This window comes from Paralichthys olivaceus, chromosome 19 (assembly GCF_024713975.1).
Source record: "Paralichthys olivaceus isolate ysfri-2021 chromosome 19, ASM2471397v2, whole genome shotgun sequence".
NCBI classification, from domain to species: domain Eukaryota; kingdom Metazoa; phylum Chordata; class Actinopteri; order Pleuronectiformes; family Paralichthyidae; genus Paralichthys; species Paralichthys olivaceus.
In genome coordinates, this window is record NC_091111.1 from 16,225,943 (window position 1) to 16,251,077 (window position 25,135).

The following is a 25,135-nucleotide window of genomic DNA, read 5'->3' on the forward strand; positions in this document are numbered from 1 at the left end:
TTACACAGCCACGGTGACTGTGGTGGACATCAACAGCAGCGCTGAGGAAAAGATAGTGGCCACATCTCCGGGTTCAGCTACTGGTTTGAACTTAAAGGAACATCAGAAAATTTATTTTGGAGGTCTGCCGACGATTGGAAACTACAGGTACACACACATATGCACTGATGTAATTCATTCTCACCACGTGGTCACTTTCATGCAGAAGGACCCATCCTAAAGAAGGTCGTAATATGTCCTGTAAGTGAATTCATTGTTTTGCATTCGATTGTTTGCAGAATCTTTAGTTTTTGAAGATACTTAAAACATTTAATTCCTATAAAATCAAGCTACTGAGACTTTTTTCATGACCAAGGAGCCTGAACCTCTGGTAATTATGTCATTAAAGCAGAGCAGCAGTTTTGCAAAGTGTGTTAACGCTTTAATATCTTGTTTTGTCTCGACAGCATGACAGCCAGGTAAATAAATGAATAAATAAATCTCATAGACACACAGTGATCATTACCCTCTGCATGAGGCCTACCTGTGCTGATGATGCTGCTGTGTAGCCCAGAGTGAATGTGTGTGTTTGTGTCGTGGCCCCTGAAGCCTCCTGCTCCTCCACACGGCGGCTGGAAAGCTCTTTCTCTTTGCTGTTATTAATCTGAATTTGACATTTTCCTACCCAGAAACATTAAGAGGCAGTTTCTCACAGTTATGACTCTGCTTTACAGGCGTTATTGCCATAATCCTACTTAAATTGTGTTTTAGGTGTGGATGTAAGTGTTGAGTTTTTGTAGCACTACAGTTTTGCTATGCTACAAAAAACGTGGCTCTGATTCACAATCCAGGGCTGAAATCTTGTTCAGTGGGATTCTGCCTGAACAAAGCCTGACATCAACATTACATCAAGATCATTTTAATTCAAAGTTGATTCTTATAACAAGTCAAAATGTATTGATTTGGACAATATGGACAAACACTATATTCAGATTATTCCTGTTGTAGCATTCACTCTGCTTCTGGATACATGATGCAATAGCTTCACTGCTGCTGTAATTCAATATTTTTAAATGATGCCGCTCAGCTTTGGCAATAAGAGACAAGAAAGTCCGCGGACTTTTCCCAGTATCAAAAACGCTCAATACTAAAATCGTTTGAACCTCTGTATAGGTCCGAGATCACTCTGAAGCGTTACGCAGGCTGTCTCCGGGAGATTGAAGTCTCCAGAACTCCTTATAATCTCCTCAGCAGCTCAGATTATACCGGAGTCACTAAAGGATGTAATGTAGAGGTGAGTAATTCCTCTCTGCTTGCGTTAATATCCTGTATTGTATATTGCACTGTTTCTCCGTGGTTTATATCAGTAGTTTACGTGTTCTGTAAAAACTTAAGTGGGTTTTCTTTTTGCAATTTAAATCGCACGAGCAACTGATGATATCAAAAAAAGTATAAAGCTTTTCACACCATGTTTAAACATTTTATTGTATATACATATTAAATGTATATATAGTTTTAAGGAGTGAGTGAAGACGCTAAGTGTGAGGCTCAGTTATCATGCTGGTGTGAAAGAAGCAAAGACACTTTTCAAAAAGCCACAACTCTGCATAGTTCTTTTAATATTGATGCTGCTTTAATTTAGTATTCATCATTTTCATTTCAATTTGCTGAGGCCACACACACACACACAACTGCACAATGGCCTTTTATTTTGTCATCATTCATGCATGTTTTCCTCTAAATTACACAAACACGTGTCCACTTGATTCTACAGCGATGTTTTCAAAACCAATGGAAGTCATTCAGCGTGATTTCCAAACACTTGCACCATTCATGCATACAAATATGAAGCCATGCTCACAGACTGCATAAAGGCTGTATGCAGGATTATAAAGGCCCAGGGTTGAGAGTCTCAAGTGAAGGTCTCTCAATTTCTCTCATCTGCCTATTCTCTTCCTTTAGCAACCACTCTGTGTGTGTGTGTGTGTGTGTGTGTGTGTGTATGTTTTCATTGAGCAACTTTTTGTCAAACAGCATTCCTCTAAAAGTTGTCTCTTTTATGAGCGAAACCTTGACTTGATTAAATCCTCATGGGAAATTTGTCCCGGTCACATAATTTAGATTTTGACTCCATTTCTTCTTCAACTATGTGAATCTCTGTCTCTCAGAACCTGTACACGGTCAGCTTCTCGAAGCCAGGATACATGGAGCTGGGCGGACTGTCGCTGGCGGTCGGCACAGAGATCAGCCTGTCGTTCAGCACGCTGGCCGACACCGGCACCATACTGCTGGCAGTGGGCGGAGCATCGCCCCTCGGCCTGCAGGTTCTGTTTCATCTGTTATTGTTCATTTAAGATTGAATCAAAACTTTCCAACTAGTGAGTTACGGAATTCAGGACTAAATATGGGAAAATATAAATTGCTCCGTTTAAACCTATGAATATTCAGCATTATTCAATTAATATGAACCTTGTACTACATTAAAGACTCTAAGTCTAAGCTGCACTTTATTTTAACTTAGATTACACAATTAAGATTTAAATTCATTGTGGAAGGAGATGAAACAAGTTCAAGAGGTTCTCATAAAATTAAAACAAAAGTTTCTTTCCCTTTATGAGGTTTAATTACAGCTGCATTCTAAACTTGCAGTTTGATTGACATCTTTTGTTATTATCTCATTATCTCCTTTCCGGTGACGGGAATTTGTTAAAAAATATATTCTATTGATTTTATAGTCATTTAAACTATCATCCATCTGAAAAGTAAAAACTCAGTAACTCCATTTAATACACAAATCTCTTCTTCTTTTTTTTTAAAGCTTTCCAAAAAAACGGTTGCATATCTTTGAGTTTCTAAGAATTGATTGGGAAACTAATGAAACCTCAAAATAAATGTCATCCATTCATCCTCAATCTAAATTTCTCCTCCACAGACCAGAAACTCCAACATCTTCGGATCCAAGAGGCGACGCCGACAGTCGGGGGAGGTGAGTTGACACTAATGTTCAAGTGCTGCCCTCTTCTCCTGAGTCAATGACATTTTCATGAGTGCATATTAATGAGATTTGCATTTGTTGGCAACTGGACTAAATGGATTATCCAAAACACACGTGAGAAAACACACACACACACACTAACACACACACACCATCACCTTTTCTTGAATTTTCCATGAGTGCATATTAATGAGATGTAAGTTTGCTGGCAGTCTCACTGATTAGATTTTCTTACAGCTTAAGAAAATCTTACTGACACACACACACAAAAACAAAGTCTCTGGACCGATCACTAATAAATAATTATTTTTATTTTATCTGGGCTGGAAACATCATGTGCTCATCATGTAAATGTTGTGTTTGCAAATACGTTCATATGGAAAAGGCATTTCTGTGTGTGTGCATTTGTGTACTTTATGTGTAGCTTAGTGTTGCTCACATGAATGCAAAATGTTTGTGTGTGTGTTTATGTAAGTGTGTGTGTGAACGTGTGAGGGAGAGAGAGAGAGAGGACAGAGGTTACCTTTAGCTTATCCATCATCACTGGTTGTTGGGCGCATAAATCTATTTTTGCTAACTATACTGGCAGGCAGGGTGTGTGTGTGTGTGTGTGTGTGTGTGTGTGTGTGTGTGTGTGTGTGTGTGTGTGTGTGTGTGTGTGTGTGTGTGTGTGTGTGTGTGGTTCTGTGTGATTCTGTGCGCGTGCAGAAAGGTTAAGCGAGGTTAAAAACACCATCAACTCAACTTGGCCCTGACTAATGGATGTTTTAGAGAGGGACAGAGAGACGGAGACAGAAGACAAAGGATGGAGGGATGGAGGAGGGAGATTTAGAGGTGAAAGGAAGGATAGAGAAGAAAGAGCTGAGCTGAGGAGAGAAGTGATGTGAGGATAGAGGAGAAGGGGAATAATGCAAAGATGGGGAGGGTATGATAGTCGGCAGAATGGAGAGAATAAACAGAGGACACAGATAAAAAGACAAGGAGAAAGAGGGAAAGAAACTTGGAGCAGAATAAGGGAATAAAAGATATCAGTGAGCAGAAGAAAAGATGAGGGAGGAAAGAACAGATTTTATGTAGAAATGCTCATCATATAAAATATCAAGACTTAAGAAGATCTGAGTGTGAAATAAAGTTTCCATATCCTCAGAAGAAGCCTCTTTATATAGAGAGAGGCTCAAAGCTGCTGTAGCTTCAGAAACCAGATTTAACAGCTTGAATCATCGCAAAAGTTTAACAAGCAAAAGAAGATTCAAGATTTTTTTTTATCCAGTATTTTCAGTTGTTTTTCAGCAGATTAATCAGTCACTGTCTTCACTATTGATAATTTTACCCATTGACTCAGTACTACTCTATAAATTCAGAACAACGAAGCAAAGACATTTCGAAAAAGTTCAGTTGCAATTTACAAAAACACAAATTGACAACCAGTGTTAAAGTATTTCCAACAAAATTCGATGTGATGAAGTTGTCACAACTTATGCAGATTATTACAGGCAGACATTATTTGTGGTTTGTTTCTTGTCGCTGCAGTTTCACTTAGATCAAACAACACATTTTATACTTTTTGCTGGTTTCAGTGTTTCTTTTAGCGCTTTACTTTGAAGTCAGATTAGTGAAGCTAGCAGAGTTGTGTGTGTGTTTTGTGTGAATGTTGCACATGATGATTTTCTCATGAACATATGTGAGTGCATGTAAATGTGTGTTTTCGTGCCTGTTAGCTCCACGCTCTGCTGCGTATTTGCTTTTCTACGTGTGTGTGTGTCTCTGTGCATCTTTTCCTTCAGTATGTAAAGGTACGTGTGAGTTCATGCGTGATCGTACGCCTCTGTATGTGCGACACGTGTCTGCAGCTGTGCACCTCCCTGTGTGTGCATGTGCCTTTGCATCTGTGTGTGTGTGTGTGTGTGTGTGAGTGTGTGTGCGAGAGACGGCAGAGCGAGAGGCATGTTGTAGCTACATCTCAGTTCAATTTGTCCCCGACCTCAAATTGAAATTCCATTTTCAGGTGGTAAATTGTCTCCCACTTCGCCCTCTGGCACACAGTGAATTAAAATTCAAATTAGCCTGACCCTGCACCACTGCTCTCCAGCACCTCTCTGTCTGTCTCCCTCTTTCTCTCTCTCCCCGTCTCTGTCTCTCTGCTTTGCTCTCTGCCCTCTCATCTCTTCCCCCTATTATCCTCTCCTCTCTGTTCCTCTCATCTCTTGTTATCCTTTCCTCTCTCTGCCTCTCTCATTTCCCCCCAGTTTCTCTCTGTATTCCCCTCAACCCTCACTCATCTCCCCTTTTCTCTTCTTTTTAATCCACCGTCTCTCCTCCGTTCTATTTGTCTTTTCTCCTCCCTTCACATCGTGTCTGTTTTCTCCCAATGGTCCTTCTTTTTTCTTCCTCTCCTCTTCCTGACAAATGTTGAATAAATTGCATTAAGTTAAGAGAAACAATATGATTCTATTGAACAAGCAAACATATTAATTAATGGGATTGGGTTGATTTTCGTTTTGATGCTCGTAAATATTATATTTAAATTTTTTTGATGATGATCAGGTAGCCAAACACAATGTTCCGCTGGCTGTGTTCGTACGGTCGTTACGTGTTCGTCTCTGTGAAGTTGCTTAAATTTACTGTGGTCATGTAGTCCAGTCATGCCAGCAGCAATTTGAAAATTGATGCACGTCTATTCTTGGTGTTACGGTGACAAACTTTTTCTGCAGCTTTTCTGCAGCTAATGAACTTTGCCTCTGTCTCCTGCAGCCCTACCTCTCAGTCATGCTGAACAAAGGCTCTCTGGAGGTTTTGGTGTTCACCGGCAGCCACAGTCCGCGACGTGTCATCAGACGACCTGAGCAAGGAGCACTGAATGATGGGAAGGAGCACTCACTGCGCATCGAGAGGCTGGCTGGCAGGTTGGTGTTCGTATATCGTATTTGTTCACTGTACGTTTCTGCTTCCTTCAATTGAATGTAAATTCATCTAAAGTTATTGAGACGCAACATGTGTGTTTTTATTCTCAGGTCCTTTGTGGTTCAGGTTGATGAGGAGGCGAAGAGGGAGGCAACGCTTCCCAACGACCAACCAGTGACCCTGCAGCAGATCTTCCTCGGTGGTATTCCTGCAGAAGTGGAGCAGACGTCCAACAGAGCCAACGTCCCATTCCAAGGATGCATATGGAACCTCATGATCAACGCTGTGTACGTACAAATATCCAAAGACAGCCAGGTGTAACAGGGAGCTATAATATCTATAGCATCTTTCTTGAAATTAAAATACAGCTACAGTGAGTACAAAGCAAAAATACCAAAGATTCCCTTGTTAAAGTTGATGCTTTTCTTTGTTTGTTAATTAATTAAATTTTTTGTAGCTGAGACAAAATAATACATTTTAAGGCTTTATAATAATAAATAATAATAATTAAATTAAATTAATAAACCTTATTTCTGTAGCACTAATCTAAACTGGATGAAGTAAAAACAGCAAAGAAGTATAAATGTTAAACAATGATGTTTTCTCTCTCTCTGCACATTTTTAAACCTAAATGATCAGCCCATTAATTGATACTAAAGATATTGGACTAGTGATTGTCAGTTTGTGGTACTTGGGCAGAGTTTTTAAATTTTACTAAATTAAACAGCATAAATATTACTATAAATATTCATCCCTCTTATCTGCATGTTTTTACACTCATCGTGAATTTTATATGGCTCAATGGCCCAAACTTCTAGAGTCTCAGTAAAAACCTGCTAGATTTTGTTGTGACAAATAACACAGCATCCTTGCAGACCTGTCAAACTGTGCTGTGATCTGATTCGCCCAAAGAAGAATTTGAAATAACCAGATTATTTGTTTTTGATTTTATCAGCAGTGTAGAGCGGTTCTTACATCACAAGATGAATGGGCCAAAACAACAGTGATCTTTTCACGTCAGAATATTCTCTCAGCTCCAGCTCCAGGTTTCTTAACTTCAATTTCCTTTAGAATAAAAACTCAAAATACTCCCCTTAAAACTTTCTGCAGCAGCGCTCACACAGGACAGCTGCAGCTCCCCTGTCCAATCATCTGTCTGTTTTCTGGCAGTGGACGACAGGCCTAATTCTGACCCCATACACAGTCGGGTCGAAGCGTAGTTAACGACTGCAGGAGGTCATGATGATGTGTTTGATGATGATGATCATCTCCACAACAGTAATGAAGCTGTCCAACATCATAAACCTTCTCATAACTCATATTACACTCCTCTCTTATGTCTGTGTGTTTATGTTTGTGTCTGTTTGTTATCGCTCACCTCATTTCACCTCTGTCGCCCCACCACACCATAACTGTAACTTCTTCTTAACATACACCTGTCAGTGGGCTTTCATACAGTTGTGTGTTCATTCTGTGGGAGTAAACCTTATTTGTATCGTATGTTGTTGTTTTTATTTCTCTCAAGTAGCTCTCGCTTTGGTCGTACGATTGTAAAAGAGACCTTGTCAGTGCACTGTGGCCCTGAACTCTGACCCTCACGATGTGTTCAGACCGTAGACCGTACATAAAGATGGACGACGTGTCTCTACTTCCTCCCATTGTCAAACATCTTTGACACTAAAATTACTCTGTCCACCTTTCAGTCTGTCCGACTTCTCCCTGCCTGTGTCCTTTGTGAATGCGGAGATCGGTCAGTGCCCCAACCTCGCCCCGCCACCTCTGCCTCCTCTGCCGGGTGAAGAGGAGCCCGAGAAGGAGAAGGAGGAGTCGACGCCACTTGGTCCTCCACTGACCTCAGACCCTGTTACACCCACTCCGGGGCCTCCTGCTGTAAGTGGATCAAACTAACACGGGAACACAAAGCACTTAGACCACTAGCCCTTTGTTGGTGTTGGTTTAATTGTTAATTTAATGTTTCATAGATTACGGGTCTTTAGTTACAGTAATATAACGGGCATTAGCTTTGTTTTGGCAGCACATGTACATTAGGCACCGTAAAACAGACGTGCAGACGTTTACAGATGTGCACACATGTCCTACTGCAGCATATTTTTTATCCCCTCTTCCTCACACGGACACAAACACACTCCTGCTTCTCTGTGATGAAATGCAGCCGTGGCCTCGGCGTGTTAGCATAGCGTTTCATCACGCGGCAGTTGAACAGCCCATTAACTTTTCTTTATAGTCCCTTTAGCCTTGAGCTACTAAACTCCACCTCTGGCAGCTTGTCATACAGTGCGGAGCCACCGCGCTGCGCCAGGCTAACTGTGCATGCCATTTAATGCTTTATGGGCTCACAGGTGCCAAAACACTCTGGGCTAACATCGAGACACTATGCAAAGAGGCTGGCAGGCGGCGAGTCATTCATTTCACACTTATTGGGGTAGGCGAGGTATATCTCCCAGATTGAATATATTACAGGTCTTACGGCAGTCATAGGTTATCAGTCACCCAGTTACCTGCTAAACTGCGCCTCTAAAAGGACATTGATCATGAAGCACAGGGCGATGGCAGCTCTGCTATAACTCTGGGGTTTGTTGCTTTATGGGCTGCAAGTTCATCCGCCTTATGATATAGAGCCCAGGCTGTGCAAAGTCATAGTTTCTCAGCCGCCATCTACATTCTAACTGAAGCCGAAGGTAGGCTGCATATTTCAAACCCTTCACACTCGCTGACTTCCTCTTATAATTCACCTTTTTCAGGCCTATAGTGAATAGCTCTATATTCAAGCCCCGACAATTTATAGCGAGGAAGCTAATGTCTCACCAGCCTTCAGAGATAAATGTAAGATATTTATAAAACAGTGTGCGTATCTTTATTTGATATTTATGAAAGATTGAAACATAATACTACGTTAATCAGATGATATTCTAAACCGCTGTTATACAATTCAAACTCTTCTAGCAACTTTGAATTTATAGATTCATGTAGTGTTCCTTGGTTAATACATAATTCATTACTGTTATAAGACTTTTTTCGTAATGCTATTTTTAAGATTTTAGGGCAGTGTTCCCCAAATGATTTCAAACAGCATCAACTTAATTTTTTTTTTATTTCCCATGAAACCCCTGCAAACTGTAATTCGAGTGCTGAAATAGTGGGTTGCATTACAATTAAAACTAGCGTCTGTTGTCTGTAGTCTTTGCTGCAGCATTTAAGTTTCTAAAGTCAATTTAATTTCATCTTCGGTTCTTGTAATTCTTTTTAATAAAATTGTGGTTAATGTAACATTTCATTTAATTTATCTGGTCAAAAAAGGCACCATTTGTTTTGTCCGTTCAAGAAAGACTGTTACCTGCCGAATTTTATGACAAACCAATGTCAGACTTACGCCTGTTGACAAACCAAACAGAGTCAAGTAGAGGTGGACACAACCCATGTAGGTGATGAAGACAGGATGTACGTACATGTATGTCATATGTAATTACAGCTCTAAAGTAAACAATCAAAGTCATAAACCTTGTTGTCGCAGACCTCGGTCCTTCACTGTCTTTGACCTTTCACCTTCTCAGCATCATTACCTGCCTGTAGTTGACGTGTGCGTGTGAATTAAACTGTCGCCCTTCTGGTCGTATGTTCCGCCACTAATCCACTTCCCTCCCGACTTCCTGACTGCTGACCTGCAGGAGGCCACGCCCCCTGTTCCGCCTGCTACCATACCTGCTGTTGCTACTGCCCTGCCCCCTAAACAGGACCCCAGCGACGACTTGGTACAAACACACACACACACACACAATCACACACACACACACACACACACACAGTTCAATACGGTCACATCCAAGTATTGATTCCTGAACAATCGACCACTGTCGCCTCACACTTAAAAGTCCAGTGTGTAAGATTTGGGTGAAAGGAATCATGTTTGGAAAGGGAGGGTGAGGTGAGGGGCTATTCAGCTGCAACACGCAACTTCACCACTAGATGTCACTAAACTCTACACACTGAACCTTTAAGCAACTAAATGCTGCACTCACCAGTTAGCTTACTTTTTGTCTGCCTGCTGTTTGGTGCCAGCATAGAGTCGAGCGGTGAGAGCTATAACCAAAACTTTTATGATATAACATAGAAGTGTATGAGCTAAAAGATATTTTTCCAAGTGCCGTGAGAAAGAGTTTCTTTTATAAGTTCTAATGACAAAGGAGAACCCTGGTCATTTCAGCCGCTGACCCAAATCATAGCTACATCTTTTTCAAGTGCTTATTGTAAAAATGACACACTTTGCCCTTTAAGCTTTAACTTGGCTCTTTTGGATCTTGATTCAGGTCAAGTTGCCGTGAGCGTTTGTAGTTTAAAATCAAAACTAAAGTGTGAAACACTATTAAGTGATGTGCTGATGTTCAAGGTCTTAAAATGAGCTGAGCAGTAAAGTATTAGTGGCAGAGGTTAGTTACTGTCAGAGGCCAATAGAGTCTGAAAGCTGAAATACAATAAGCAGAGCAGGGACTCCAAGAGCACACACACACACACACACACTGGCCTCACCTATACTCACACACACACACAAAATCTCCACTAAATGACTTCAGATTGTATTGGTGTGACCTCCAACCAGACACTAGCCACTCTGAATGGAAGTCAGTTTTCCTATTGTAAGCTTAATGGAAAGACTCGGGGGGATGAGAGGAAGGGAGAGAGGAAGAGGCGGATGAAAGAGGCTAGAAGACAGAGGGGCTGAGAGAAAAGGTGCAGCCGTGGAGGGAGAGAGGAGAATCTCTCTGCACAGAGCGCCACTTGCCTTTTGTCGGCTTAATGGAAAGACGGAGGAGAGGAAGAGAAGAATTAAAGGAGACTTGAGGAAAGGGTTCTGAGCGAGTGACGTCGGCCCTTTTGTTAGATGGGGAGAGATGGAGAAAGAGGGGTAGAAAAAAAGAGGGAGGTTGAGGAGGAGGAGCAGATATAAGGACAGAGAGCGATAAGAGGTGAGTGTCAGCGGCAACAAAGCAAGGTCACGGTGTGGGGAATGTCTTCACTTGAAAGAGAACAAGAGGAGAGAGGAGATTAAGACACACACACACTCTCTCTCTAACTTGTCTCGCACTCACACTGGAGGTACAGCAGAGCAGCTTTGTCAAACTGATACTGTAGATTCAGAGGGGAAAAGGGAAGAAAGGGTGAAAGAACAAGGGAATGTGTATAAACGAGGGGAGTGGAGCACATGGTATTGTTATTATATCATGAAGAGAGAAGTAGAAACGGGAAAAGAGGTAAAGGGAAGCACCGTCTCCTCTTCCTTCACCTGAAGGTGATGGACGGAGGGGACGGCTGTGAAGAAGAGTGCGAGTAATAAAAGAGGAAGGTGAAGGGAGCATGGAAAAGGAAGACAGGAGATGCAGCAAGGTGTAAAAGGTCGGAGGAAGAAGAAGAGAAGAGGTAGGAGAGAGAAAATTTAACAAATATGGGAGGAGGGTTAAAGGAAGTGTAGGGGTGGAGAACAAGGGAGAAGGAGGCAGCAACAGGAGAAGGGAAAAAGAGGAGAGCAAGAATGAACGGAGGGAAAATAATTAGAATGAGATGAAATAAAAACAAGTGACAACATGATTTGACAAAAAGTAGGACTGATGGAAAAAGGGAAGAAAGAAGAACAGAAGAGGAGTAGATCAGCGTAAAGGAAAATAGAGGGTGAGAGGTGAAGAGGAGCCAGGATTTTTAAATTTATTTAAGAAGAGCAGTGAAAAGTTGAACTGATGGAAGAAGAAAGGAAGATGTGAAGAAGGGATGGAGCAGAAAAGATGAAGGAGGAGTTGTTGGAAGAATCAACAGAGATTAGGACGAGAAAAAGAAAGTGCAGAAGATGTGAGGGAATGAAACTGTAGATGACAATAAAGCAGTGGAGAGGAAAGGAAGAGCAGATGGGAGGAGAGGAGGACACACGTGACACGAAAGGAGAAGAGACTGAAGTGAGAGGAGGAGTGAAGCTGCGGCAGGTGGAGGAGAGAGGAAAGAAAAAGAGAGGAGACGCATTACAACACTAACACCGTGTGGCCACTGGTGGAACTGCACTGTGAAACACCACTGTACTTGTTAATTTAAGTGAAAATCAAACGGGAATCAAACTGTCGTCGCTGCGATTGGTTCAGACGAAATGAAAATATGAGCTGGATTCATGGGAATTGAAACGCGGGAGAGTTTGATGGTGATTTGAAAATGGAGAACAAAAAGAAAACAGTGATGAAAGTCGATCACAATCAAAGAGATTTTTAACGAGCCATATGCTGCGTCTGAAATATTCACAAACAAGGAATTTCACGTTTGACTTCATCACCCAGCGTTTTATTTTGTATATATCATAGGTTCATTTTAAAATGAACAATATTTACTTATTGCAAAAGTTAAATCTTCAATCACTTATCTTTGTTTGCTCTTCATTACTTTATGCTGTATTTTTTTTTAAGGCCAACCTCGATGACCAACCGTCCCGTCAGCTCCCTGCACGTCAGACGCAGAGACCCTATTAGTTTGATTGACGTGTATTCGGCCCCCGGTGTTAAGGTTCCTGTTGACAAGAGGCAACAGGAGCAGTGTGGTGAAACCCTGTCAATGCAACTGACACCTTATGTCCAATCTCCAGGACTCGTGTGCATCAGCTGTGGCCCCGACGGCGCTGGAGAAGGCCTATCAGTTCGGACTCAGCAGGAAAAGCCACATGAGCTTCACCTTTGACGATGCCAAAGTCAGAGAGAGGTAAATATTCCGAATGAAACATCACAGCTGTTGATTTTCACTGAGAAGTTTGTGCAGATTTCTAGTTATTTAAGGGTGATAGATAAATAGATACGAGTCATATATATAACAAGTCTCAAAAAGATTCTCTTTTAAAAACTCATGGCAAATGCACCTTAAACTTTTAAAGTTTCTCAGCTGCAAGGGAGCTCAGAGAAGCTAAGGATAACGTCGTATCTCGCCATAAAGAAAATTGAGAGAAAAAAGCCCTGGATCCACCCATTTATACAGATCAACTCCCAGATTCAATAGCTTCTTCCTCGGGTCAGGACCTGTCCCTCCACAAAAGAAGTTTTTGTGAATTCCTGCTAACTAACAAACAAAGAAGAAGAAGGACACACTCTCCTCTTCAGGAAAAAATAATCAATTAGATTTAAATAGACTAAATTCAGTTTTTTATTAGCACCAAATTGCAAACACTCGTATAGATCTAAAAATTGTTTCATCTAGATCAATGAATTATTCTCCGAGAAATCAACGAAAAAGTTAAAAAAGTGTCAAAAAAAGTGAAAAATTAATATCTGGATTTTCCGGATCTGCCCCAAAATATCATGGGTTCGTCTGTAATAAAAACTATTCCTTAGTTTTTTAAATGACAGTATTTTTACTGATTTATTAGCTGATTAATTTTGCTGTTGTATTTGATATTTTTTTATATAAATCTTAATTACTAAAGTAATTAAAAATAGCTGTGGAATACAAAAGTTTTTTTTTTCAAGGGAAGTAAAGGTACCACTACAGATGCAGCTATGAGCCTGTCAGTTACAACATACTCAACATTGCACATCCTGACCCGTGTGTGTTTGTGTGTGTTTGTGTGAAGCTTGTTAGGCTTTATCCTCAGACTCACACCGAGGAGCGTAGTCTTAAATAATTAAAGGGAAACAGAAGTGAGTGAGTGATAGTTGGGACAGGATAACATTTCTACCGGCAGGTTAAAATCCAGAGATACAATTTTCACTGAATAAGTAAGAATGTGTTGAAATGATCGACATGTTGTTGACTGGACCAACAACTCCACAAACAACCTTTGTGTTCTGTAAACTTTTGATGGAAGGAAAGAAAGAAAGTCCGTACAGATCCTCTGAAAGTCTCTAGATGAGCTGGAACAGATCAGTAGGATTTTGGTTGTTGTGGTGATCAAACATTTATTTCGTGGATATTCTCTCTGAGCAGTTTTGTCAGTCTGTGTTTCTGTTAACGATGGAACACGTGATCGATTGTCCGACCCACTTAAAACTATAATTCATCTCCTGTGTTCCCCAAATGTGACATGGGCTTGGATACAAATTTAATATATGGAATTACCTCGTCTATATAAACTGTTTCACTTGTGTATTTGCACTGTTCATTGTGTGTTTGTGTGTGTGTGTCAGACTTATTTTAGAGTTTGAGCTGAGGACGAAGGAGGAGTCTGGGCTTGTTCTCTACATGGCGAGAATCAACCATGCCGACTACGTTTCCATACAGGTATCCACCATCGCTCTGTTGTTGCAAAAATGACCACTGACCCTCTGTTTCTTGAGGTAAATCCATGTTGATATACGACTTGATTGGCTCTCGTACCTGAGAGAAACTGCTTTGGTTACGTTGGAAGGATCACCTCCCTATTCCTCTTTTTTTTTTTGCCTTAAAGTTTTTAGTCTTTCCTTCGCAGAGCCTTTAACTGTTCTACTAAGAAGAAATGTCAACTGTGATTCTCTCGTCCTGCAGATCAAGGATGGACATGTTTGTCTGGGTTACGATCTTGGTCACGGGAACATATCTGGCTGTGTTCCCTTCTCCATCAACGACGGGTCCTGGCACAAGGTAATTCATTACAATTTAATAATTAACGCTTCGATGACACTCGTACATCTGGCACGGCCAAACAATCCTACACGTGTACATCTAGTTCTTATAGTGGAAATATAAAAGAAAAAAGAAAAGTGGTTGGACAAACTTAATGGTTTATTTGAAACATTGTCGTTCTAAACAGTTGAAATGTTTTACCCATAACTACGTGTATCCAATCAAGAGGTATTCACCTAACAAAGTATATAGCGACACAATATACTACAGTTGTGAAACAAATACCAAACTGTTCACACAGATATCAGCTGATTATCCCTGAAGAACTGAAAGTGAAATATGAATTCCTGGATCTTAACATTTGTTTTGGTGCAGATTTGGATTAAGAAGCAGATCCAATAAAAGCAGCTCGTCACCAAGAACAATAGCTACACAGTGGATTAGAGAATCAAGAAAAACAACATGATAATAATGAACAGCTTCCAACTACATCCTGTTTCCTTGTCCTCTCAGATCCGTTTGAGTCGCCACAAGCAGAGGGGTCTTCTCGTGGTTGATGGACGATACAGTAAACAGATGATCAGTCCGAAGAAGGTACGTTCACTCTGAAAATCCTCCGTCATCCAGGTCGTGGTATCTTCAGGAGACACATCCAGCTGCTTATGTATTCTTTATTCTGTCTGCATGCACTCGCACATATGAAATCTTCTATACAGTTTAGTATAAATGAAGTGAATCATACAAATAATCATCATAGAAATTATTTTTTTTAAAGTAGCATAATTAAAAGTTCCTCTTCTCACCAGGCTGACCTGTTGGACGTCGTGGGGACACTGTATGTCGGTGGGTTACCTCAGAACTACACCACTAAGAGGATCGGACCGGTAACAAAAACACACGCATGCACAATTAACACGTTTTAAAGTACGTTTTTAAATTTCATCACATTTGTGTTTCCTTCTGGTGTTCTGGTACCCTCCTTCTTCGTTCCTAGATTCTCTACAGTATCAATGGGTGCATCCGTAACCTGAAGATGGTGGGAGGTCCTGTGAGCATCAAGTCTCCTGCTACAGGTAATGGTTCTTACAAAAGGGATTTTATCGCAGTTGTTTGAAAGTATTTTTTGTTGATCTTGACCCTCGTCTCCTCTAAGGACGCACTGAGGGGCCCATCGAGGACTTTAAACTGGACATGGCTGCACCCACATCCAGTCACATGGTGGGAAGATGTTTTGTTGCCACAGAGACGGGCACTTACTTTGAAGGCACCGGCTTCCTGAAAGCAGGTGAGATCGCAGAGCGACACGTCACATGCATGCTGGGGATTATCTGTGAAGTTACATTTTCTTCAAAAAGGTGAATATAATCGCTGCATCTCTCTTTTATCTAGTCTCCTCCTACAGAGTGGGTCTCGATGTGTCCATAGCGTTGGAATTTAGAACCAGCAAAACCAATGGGGTGCTGTTGGCCGTCAGTAACCAGGGCAACGATGGACTTGGACTAGAAATCGTCCAGGGCAAGGTAAAGATAATCCTTTTTATAACAGATGACAATGATTACGACAGTTTGACTGATTTGCTTTCATAAATTATAATTTTTATACAAAGGGTTATTAGATATGAAACAAACAGACATTTGAAACTTTCCACTTTTTCCATGCTCTTCCTTCACCTCGCCATAGCTCCTCCTCCATTTGGACAACGGCGCTGGGCGAATCACAGCGGAGCACGCGCCAGAGGGAGACGGCTTCTGCGACGGCCAGTGGCACGCCGTCACTGCCAACAAGATTCGCCACAGGGTGGAGCTGGTGGTCGACGGGAAGCAGAGCCAAGCCGAGAGTCCCAACGTGCGCTCCAACAGCTGCGACACCAACGACCCCATCTACGTCGGAGGATATCCTGGTATGACTAATATATCTTCCATCTAAAAAAATGTAAAAGTCTAGAGGGGAAAAGCTAAAGTACAGATTTGTACATTACCACATTCGGAGACGTCAGTGTTTTGTACCTCCTACTTTCAGACGGTGTTCGTCAGGCAGCCCTCTCGTCCAGCACGTCCTTCAGAGGCTGTATGAGGAACCTGAAGATCACCAAGGCCTCTAAAACCATGGACGTGCACTTCAACAAGGCTCTGGAGCTCAAAGGAGTCCAGCCTCTCTCCTGTCCTGCTGCAGCGGCCTAACTGAAACCAGCGAGCCCCTCCCTCCCTTTGTGGTTAAACTAACACTCCCACAAGGAGCTGCGCAGGTCTGAGGTGTGAAGTTTTTACTGCAACTCGGTCGTTGAAGCTGCAATGGGCAGATTGTTCATCTACAAATAATCCCAAATTATTTATCTGTTATCGAAACAAGCGAAAAGACGGAACGTGCAAAAAGTGAGTTGAGCATCACTGTGGAAGTTCAGAACTAGTATTAAATGTTTTAACACATCTACAGGCTAATTTATGTTCAACATTAGATATGGAAACAGATGCAGTTTACCAGGTTCGTTGATTTGGACAAAACAGATCAGTGCCACCGGAAACCATGAGGGGGCAGTGTAGCCAATCGTTAAAGCGAGATGATTAATATCATAACAAGGGCAGAACTTTTTAAAGAGACATCTATGTGATGTTCAGACACAGGGACAAAAGGTTTTGCCTCTTCTATCACAACCTCCTCCAACAGAAGTTCTAGACTCTGTACTGCCCTGTTAAGAAAGATGCATTAAATGTCCAAAATCTGTTAAATCTGCCCAGTGTGGTTTTCATAGAGCGAAAACTAAAAAAACTGCTTGAAATTCACCCTCACATGTTCAGTATGAGACCCTGACATTTTGTACAGTGTAAGACTGGACAATAAATCCACGATGACTTCAAACTAAGGTCTCACAGTGTTTTAAAAGGTTTTCCAGTTCGTCTGATGTGAGCAAAGCTCTGACACGTGCTTCAATACAATGATTCTGTCGTGGGATGTGTTGATCATGTGAACAGGACACGTGGAGTCTTCTGTTATAGATCTTTTTATGTTTTCCCTGCATTTGTCCTCCATAAACCTTGTTTCCCTTTTTTATCTAGATAACACAGAGATGTCATAACCTTCTCACCCTTATGTCTACAAAACCATTCAGGAAGTTTACACTGGGCTCTTTTACACTCTACTGCAAATCTTAAGTTTTAAATGTCATTTAATTACTCAGTTATCCAAGCAATCACATGCAGAACGTATTGAAACTAGAAAAGATTTCAGTCTAGGGTTGATGTTCGTGGAAATCTGTTTAGTATTTTTAGCATTATCCTCACGACAAACAAAAAAATCAGGTTTACAGGGGTGAAAACAAAACCTCATGGGCGGAGGTAAGACTCTGACTTAAATACAAGTTGTAAAGTTGTGGTAGAAACTATGACCAGATAAAAGCTGCATTAACAAACTGGCTTTACTGATGTTTCCTCTGACATGACGGTGAAAAGAAGTTAAATATTTTAAAGGCGTAAACTTTCCTCAACATTCCACAACCATCAATAGATTTGATGCACAATGGGCAGCTTGTGTTTCTCCTCAGTGAAAGTGAAGGAACAAGGTTTCTGCAGGACGCTACTTCTGCATGGTGTGGCTGAAAACACGTTCAGCAGCTGTTTGTGAAATATATTCTTGATAGCATCACACAGGTTGTCCTGTCCTTCTTTAAAACTAGAAGAAATACAAAACCACTGCATGTGTTCGGATCCTGTTTGTGGTGAGAATGATAATTGGATGAAGCTTGAACCGTGGCCTCAAAGTTCCACCAGGTGGTGCAACAGCTTTCACTATCATCCGGTATGAAACAGACTGGATCCTCTGTGTATTATTCATTTACAATTATTCAAATCTACAGAGTTTTAATTTGATATTTTAATTTAACCACACTGGACCACATTCAAACTTCTGATGACCTTTAAAATTAAATATTTAAGTGCTCTCAGCATTAATTTGGGAATCATACATTTAATTGTCAGCCTGCTTTAATTAGATCTTCTGCATAGTCATCAAGAGAAAGTGGTTATTGAGACATTGACCAGCACTTCCCCTCTGAATGCACTAGAGGGCAGTGTGTGACTACTTCCAACAGATGTACCTTTCGTCTGTTGAGCTGTTTGGTTCCGTTGCTTCAAGGTTTTTTCTGTAAACGTCACTTTTTCTCTATTTCCTGTGATGGAAAGCTGAATTTCCCTGCAGCCCCTGATGAGATCAGATGGACACACGTGAAATAACCAGCGCCTCTCTTCAGTGAGCATTCCTCTTTTATTATCATGGTCCTCTTTACATATGGTGAAGAATGGTTGGAGGTCAGCCCAACAAGTGGAATGTTTAGAAGATAGAATCAAGACTAATTCAACAACAACTCACTCGTTTGGAGTAGAGCACCCGTTTTTTTTGTTTTTGTGAGATCATCAACCTTTCCTTCAATGACAACAAGATTACACCTCTGTCTGTTCAACGCTGCTGTTGTGAAGCTGTGCTTTTAATAGAAAATGTGCTTACAGAGGCAGTGGTGAACGTTTCTCTCTCAGAGGGTGAGATCATCCAAGAAATGATATTGGTGCCAATATAGAAACAAGATCTTGTACAATTTGTGCAGACGATTAAAACAAAAATAATTTCTGGTTTCCAGGTCAGATCTACTGATCCTGAGCAGGTCAACGTGTCAAGGGTTTTAATCAGTCTAATCTGTAATAAGAATACAACACATTAGTTGATGTGAATACAACACACAGAGTCTTTAACGGTCATTCAACAAATTTCTTAAATAGGTTAAAATACTATGTGCTAAATCTTAATTATCCTTACATACATGTACGTCCTTGATTTGTCAAGATTCCTCTAACGCTACTTCCATCGTGCCTCAAATTAAAAATAAAGATGTTTCGGTGGAATGCATAGATTTCCGATGTCTCTGTGTGTTTCAGTTCTTTTCAACTGCAGGAACCATTCGTATAAAACGTGACCACACACCGTGAAACTGAACCAGAATCAAACACCCAGAGGACGTTAATCTTGTGTCATCCCACTCGATCCAAAAGCTCATTTACTAAGAAGTTGGTGCACCTCTCCGCCCGCTAACACAAACCCGCGGTCCGTGTAAACCTCCCTTATATCATCCCATAGTGATGGTGGTGTGACATGAAACATCTAGCTACGGCATTAATTAAGTCTCTTTTTGACATCAGTCAAGGCATTCAAGCATTCCATGTTTATATCGCTGAAAGTAAAGTGAAGGCCTTCGCAGCCCCCGTGATAACATGAGTGTAGATAGTAGATAGAGAAACAACAGGGCCTGCTAAGGTGCAGGCGTCCGAGTAGAAACCTCCTTTAGTAGAGTAGCATTGTTTTTCCTCTACACGGTGACAGCACTGTCCTGGTGTCAGGTCTGGTGACTTATTGCATGCTGTCGCTCCTCTTCAACTAAATCCGAGTGGAGGGGTGAGGGGTGGGGGTTTCAAACGTGGCGGCGGTCCAGTCTGGCGGTTCGGGGGCTCGTTGGGTGGCTCTCACCCGCCTCGCGCAGCCACACCCAAACGCCCCGGGGTTCTTTTCCGCCTGCTCCCCAGGTGTAAGCGGCTCTTCTGGGTATGGTTCTTCCTACTCTGGATCCAGGCCTTGTCAGGATGACTGCATGAGGCCCGTGAGTCGTTTGCCCGTCAGCGACTTGCCCTGCGAGGAGGACACAGCGAGAGGGAGGGAGGTGAGGGTGACAGCTGTCTAAATGTCATCAGCTCTAAAGGCTTTCCTGAGGATTTAAAAAGAGCAGTGTGGGAGGAAGAGGTGGAGGAGAGGAAAGACCTGGTCTGGAAAAATGGGGCGATAGATATTCACAGTATAAGAAGAAAGAAAATGACATTACAAGAAAATATCATAGTAGACTTTAAATCTAGTGACTTTATTGATTCTAGTCCCTCATGCACACGTATCTGTACTTCTACTTGACTAAAGAGGTTGAATCACTACTTATACTTTACATGAGTAGTTTTTAACACAAGTATCTGTACTTCTACACTGAGCGCACACAGTAAAACCTCTGGACACTTAAATTAGTGCGATGAGCAATTTGTTCTTTTTTTTTTGGTTCATGTTTAAACGCTCTGGTGATTTAATGACCGAAGAGAACACGTCCCCTCGGTCGAGCAGCAGCAGAAGTAAAACATGTTTGAATCACTGAGCACAGGCTGTAATTACACTGAAACTTGTACAAGTACAAACTGATCCTTAAAGTCAAAGTGAGCAAAAAAACTCAGGCAAAAGAAAGAAAATGTTCCATAACTAATAATAAATCACTTTTACATCCTCTTCATACAGGAGGGTTGTTTCCTACGTTGCTCTAATTTGACTGCAAATATAAGCTGAGTATTTTTTTGGACCGGGAAACAAACCAGATGTGTTGTCGACTAGAATTCATCGTACTTTACTGAATGCAGTTTTGCGAAGAGCAGAGAGACAGAGGGACACTCACCACACTGCGAGTGAACTTCTCCAGGGAAGTGCGTCGTCCCTGCTCCGTCTCCGGCTGCAGAGTCACAGAGAAAGTAAATAAAGGAGGAAACCATTGAAGAAGTCAGTGTTTGAAACAGATATTCACATGAACCTGACTTCCTGTTTTACGCACATGTTGAAAAATGTGTGCCAATTTTTAGAAGATTTTTTTTTACGGATTTCAAGGCTGCAGTTCTTCCCTCCAGAAAATTTTTGATTTTTTGTTATTCCTTATTTTCTTTGTGTTTTCAATGTTTTCAATCCAAGGAACCAAACAACTGGAAAGTGAAAAACATGTGCAAGTGGGTTGAACGATTTCTTTCTCAAAATTTTTCCCAATTTGCTTTAAATTAAAAAAAAATCCCTGACCCTCGTCCTTGGAGAGCAGCCGTCAGTTCTTGCATGAACACTTGAAATCAGTTGAATAAAAACATGGACGCAGGTTTATGATGAACTGACACACGTACTTTCTTCTTCGCCATCAGCAGGTCCTGGTAGACGTTGGAGCGCAGGAAGCGTGCGTAGCTGTCACTTTTCATCAGTTTGTAGATGTGGTCCTGGATTGAGAGAGAGAACGATGGTGAGAGACGTAAAGAGAAAGAAAGAGAGAGAGAGAGACAGAGGGGAGGAGGTACGTCTCCTGGCTAATGACGTGCAAAGCTCGGGCAGAGTAACCTGACGGAGACGGTCACAGAGGGAGAACGACGGTTGTAGCTTGTTCTTTATTTAACTCTTCCCTTCCCCCAACACTCCATTCCTTCCCACAATCCTTATCTATAACGCAGCCGGGCCCATTGTCTAGAAATCACAAGCCCGCAATTTAAACCCATTAGCTGATATCGACGAAGCATGTAAGAAAGAGATGAGGACGGAGGGGGATAGAGTTTCTGAAGAGGCAGCACTGACACTGATCACCTGAAGAGATGGAAATTAAAAGTGAGATATAAGCTCTCAGGCCTCGCAGCATTAAAGATGGTGAACACGTCTCTATGAGTGTAAATGACTTATTGAACAAGAACGAGGAATGGTTTTCCCACCTGCGCGTCCTCGTAGCTGTATCGTCCGGGGTCCTTCAGGTTGTGGCTGGTGCGTTCGTAGCTGTGAGAGTCCAGGTTGATGGAGCTGGGTGCTCCCTCGGCCAGAAACTCCGTCCAAATGTCCTGCGCCCTTTGTGCAACTTCCTGCTGAGGCCTCCTCTTCAGGTCCTGCACCGCCAACCAGAACCTGGAGCAGTCGAAATGCACGACACAGAGAGAAACATGACAAAACTACTTTGTAAGGAGTCGTGGAAGACTGAGAGAGCAGATTAAGGTTTCACTTTCATCTAAAAAAATACTTCAGGAACTGTTTTGGGGAATTATAACGAGACGCTTTCCGTTCTGAAGTGTTTGAAGGCATTCGTTTAATATGTGAGTGGAAGGGAAGCAGGTGTTGAACAGGGAGCCACAGGTCGACTGCCTCCTGTATTAGTTTGTTCTGTATTGATCTGTGGACGGGTTCAGTTATATTGAGAGGAGCACCTCTGGGCTCCGTCTCTCTCTCTCTCTCTCTCTCTCACACTCAGTGTCACTCACTCTCTGTTGATCCTTGAGATGCGTCATAAAAAGCAATTAAAGGTCTGGAAAAAGGGGAACAGGGGTGAGAAGGAGGTGAGGGGAGGTGAGTGATGAGGGTGGACGCTCTTCCTCTCTTATAAAACCTCCAAACCATCTCACTGTTCATCCCCAGAGTCTGTGAATCCAGAAAAAAATCAAGTTCCACATGCTGCTTGTTTTTGTAAAACTAATTTGTGCAACAACACGTGTCAACAGGATTATTTCTTTCCTACTCGTGTTATTCCTGTTTGTATTATTATGTTTTGTGTTTCTGTGAGTGTTTCTCTGTGTTTTCAAGGTTTTTTCTATCTCAGGAACCAAACAACTGGAAAGTGAAAAACATGTGCAGGTGGGTTGAAGTGGTAGGCTGAAACAACAGGGATGCCAAAAAGAAATCCTTCAGTTCTGACTATTTTCAGGGTAGTGAAAATGCGCAGTGCCTTTGATTCAAACCAGAGGTATTTGTGAGCTAAATTGAAGCTCAGAGATTAGACGCAGGGTTTTTTGATCATGTTGGATTTAGAAACTTTCCCTTAAAAGTACCACGTCCTTAATTATTCACCAAACCCACACGCTGGAACTGCAAATGTAAAAGTTTTCACGAATTGGGAAAAGCCTCAGTATACGTGTGTGTGTGTGTGGTCTCACCGCAGGTTTTCCGAGCTGAACTCCGACTCCAGGAACTTGAGGAAGAGCTCTTGTCCTGCGGGGTCCTTCAGGGCCTCCTCCAGAGAGAAACCCCACTTCTTCACCCGCGGCTGACTGGGCTCCTTACTGGGACAAATGGGAGAGGACGAGTGTAAACATCCGTCTGATGTAGGAGTTCAAGGATTCGTTCAGAGGTGATTGAATTACACGGAGATGGCGGAAAGAGGCTCGGTGTGATGACGGCAACAGATGAACACTTAAAACGTCATTGATTTCTGAAGTGGGGGTTTTTCTGCCCGGGACTGGAAGAGACGATTGGAATCAAATAAATAATATGACCTGATGTATTCAAGTGGAAGATCAATCTGAAGCTGAAGAGATGTTGACAGTTTTCTGTTTCATTTCCATTTTGCTTTTAATATCACGTGGGTACTGTGCCTCTGATAGAACTGGGAAATCCAGAAGGGTTGATGTCGATGATCTAAAATGTGATTCTCTGTTCAGAAGATTCCCTCTCCGTTATTAATTCAGCTGAATTACAACGCTGCATTAGACACAATGATTACACATCTGCTCTAATTACTTCCTGCATATAAACAGGTAAACTGAGAACATAGTGAAACCTGCTGAGAAATCATCAGCTTCAGTTAACAGCTCATTGAGAGATTCATAATTTCACATTCTCCCCGATTTCTCCAAAATTCTTCATGCCAGTTGATTTCCATTAAAAAAAACAGGTTCCTACAGAGATTTGTTTCCAGAAAATAACGTTTGTAGGATTCAACAGATCGATAAAAAAAACCTTTTCAAAAGCAGAGGTTTCTTTTTTTTCTGTGCACTTCTCAGGGTCGGCAAATTTAAACTCACTCACTCACTTTTTACAGATGTTTGAACAGCTGAGATGATCCGACCAGAAATAAAGGTTAAAGAAAACAAAAAGCCCCAGAGAGGTTTTTTTTTGTGTTAATCCTCAAATTCAAATAAATCTTTCCCAGCAGAGAGAGTGAAAGAACATTTTATCCTTTTTATCCTCATCGAAAAATCCAACTGTAGAGATTTTTACATTTTTAAAAAGGTTCTACTTTTAGAACCTTTTTTTCACCGCAAACAATAAAATCCTTTTCTATTACAACCAAACACAAAAGAAATAAAGCAAAAAAACACGATAGATATAAGATAATATTAAAATAATTATGTCAATGTTTCATTCAGAAACACCAGAGAGAAAAGTAGTAACTGAAAAAAGAATTTACTAAATTTTATCATGTCAAATGGTTCCAATTAATCTAAGAAAAAATACATTTTAAGTTTAGTTTTCCTACTTTTATATTAATGAAATAAATTAAAATCAGTTCAGATTGAAACATTTACAAGGGTATCCATTATTTCAGTGTTTCAGTGAGAATATAGCTTTTAGCAATTTTAGAACGATTTTTCTTTCCATTTTCGAGATGATGCACAACTGCAGAGTGTAACGTAGATGGTTCGGAGCAATTTCTGATGTTAATTACTCTCCTATTCTGCTCTGACACTCAGTTAATTGGTTGCTTTGCTTATTGTTGTGGTGTAAAATTATATAGAAACTCTGCTGCACGTCATTAACGTCAATATATGAACTTTCCCTCAGTGCCCCCCCGGCCCTGACTGACTTCCAGCGTCCCTGCAGTGTCTCTGGGTAACACTGACAGCCTGCGTGTGAAGTGTGGATTAATTTATTCAGTAGAATGGACTTGAAATGTTCACCGGCTGTGACGGTGACTCCGCCACGCCGTCTGCTTTCCTACCTCGCCTCCAGATCCCAGGAGGACGGATCATCGCTGGTCCAGGGGTTTGATGGTTCTGTTGCAGTCACAAACGGGTCATACTCCATATACTGCTCTGTGTAGGTTATCAGACTGACACACACACACACACACACACACACACACACACACACACACACACACACACACACACACAC

General features: G+C 41.5%; 2 protein-coding genes across 11 annotated transcripts in view; one reads left to right on the forward strand and one right to left on the reverse strand.

Annotated features, from left to right (window-relative positions):
- The window catches only part of lama2 (laminin, alpha 2), a 128,598-nt gene extending 110,508 nt beyond the window's left edge, over positions 1-18,090 (forward strand). For 4 of the 9 annotated variants that reach the window (XM_069514741.1, XM_069514745.1, XM_069514748.1 and 1 more), the window contains 18 exons: positions 9-147; positions 1,153-1,273; positions 2,148-2,303; positions 2,912-2,965; positions 5,726-5,877; positions 5,986-6,162; positions 7,579-7,765; positions 9,562-9,645; positions 12,507-12,619; positions 14,035-14,128; positions 14,372-14,467; positions 14,963-15,043; positions 15,256-15,333; positions 15,444-15,522; positions 15,603-15,734; positions 15,839-15,969; positions 16,130-16,349; positions 16,469-18,090. In XM_069514741.1, coding sequence (XP_069370842.1) covers positions 9-147; positions 1,153-1,273; positions 2,148-2,303; positions 2,912-2,965; positions 5,726-5,877; positions 5,986-6,162; positions 7,579-7,765; positions 9,562-9,645; positions 12,507-12,619; positions 14,035-14,128; positions 14,372-14,467; positions 14,963-15,043; positions 15,256-15,333; positions 15,444-15,522; positions 15,603-15,734; positions 15,839-15,969; positions 16,130-16,349; positions 16,469-16,629 — 2,255 coding nt within the window. In that variant the 3' untranslated portion in view covers positions 16,630-18,090. Of the gene's footprint in view, positions 1-8; positions 148-446; positions 459-1,152; positions 1,274-2,147; positions 2,304-2,911; positions 2,966-5,725; positions 5,878-5,985; positions 6,163-7,578; positions 7,766-9,561; positions 9,646-12,506; positions 12,620-14,034; positions 14,129-14,371; positions 14,468-14,962; positions 15,044-15,255; positions 15,334-15,443; positions 15,523-15,602; positions 15,735-15,838; positions 15,970-16,129; positions 16,350-16,468 lie in introns of all 9 variants that reach the window. The other 5 variants (XM_069514740.1, XM_069514744.1, XM_069514746.1 and 2 more) reach the window with 2 other exon arrangements.
- A 597-nt stretch (positions 18,091-18,687) lies between these two features.
- The window catches only part of LOC109636106 (regulator of G-protein signaling 6-like), a 55,242-nt gene continuing 48,794 nt past the window's right edge, over positions 18,688-25,135 (reverse strand). For both annotated transcript variants that reach the window (XM_020097658.2, XM_069514750.1), the window contains exons 13-18: positions 24,960-25,070; positions 23,176-23,301; positions 21,970-22,156; positions 21,400-21,489; positions 20,913-20,966; positions 18,688-20,116 (exon numbers count right to left, since the gene is read on the reverse strand). In XM_020097658.2, the coding sequence (XP_019953217.1) occupies positions 20,066-20,116; positions 20,913-20,966; positions 21,400-21,489; positions 21,970-22,156; positions 23,176-23,301; positions 24,960-25,070 (619 nt within the window). In that variant the 3' untranslated portion in view covers positions 18,688-20,065. The remainder of the gene's footprint in view (positions 20,117-20,912; positions 20,967-21,399; positions 21,490-21,969; positions 22,157-23,175; positions 23,302-24,959; positions 25,071-25,135) is intronic.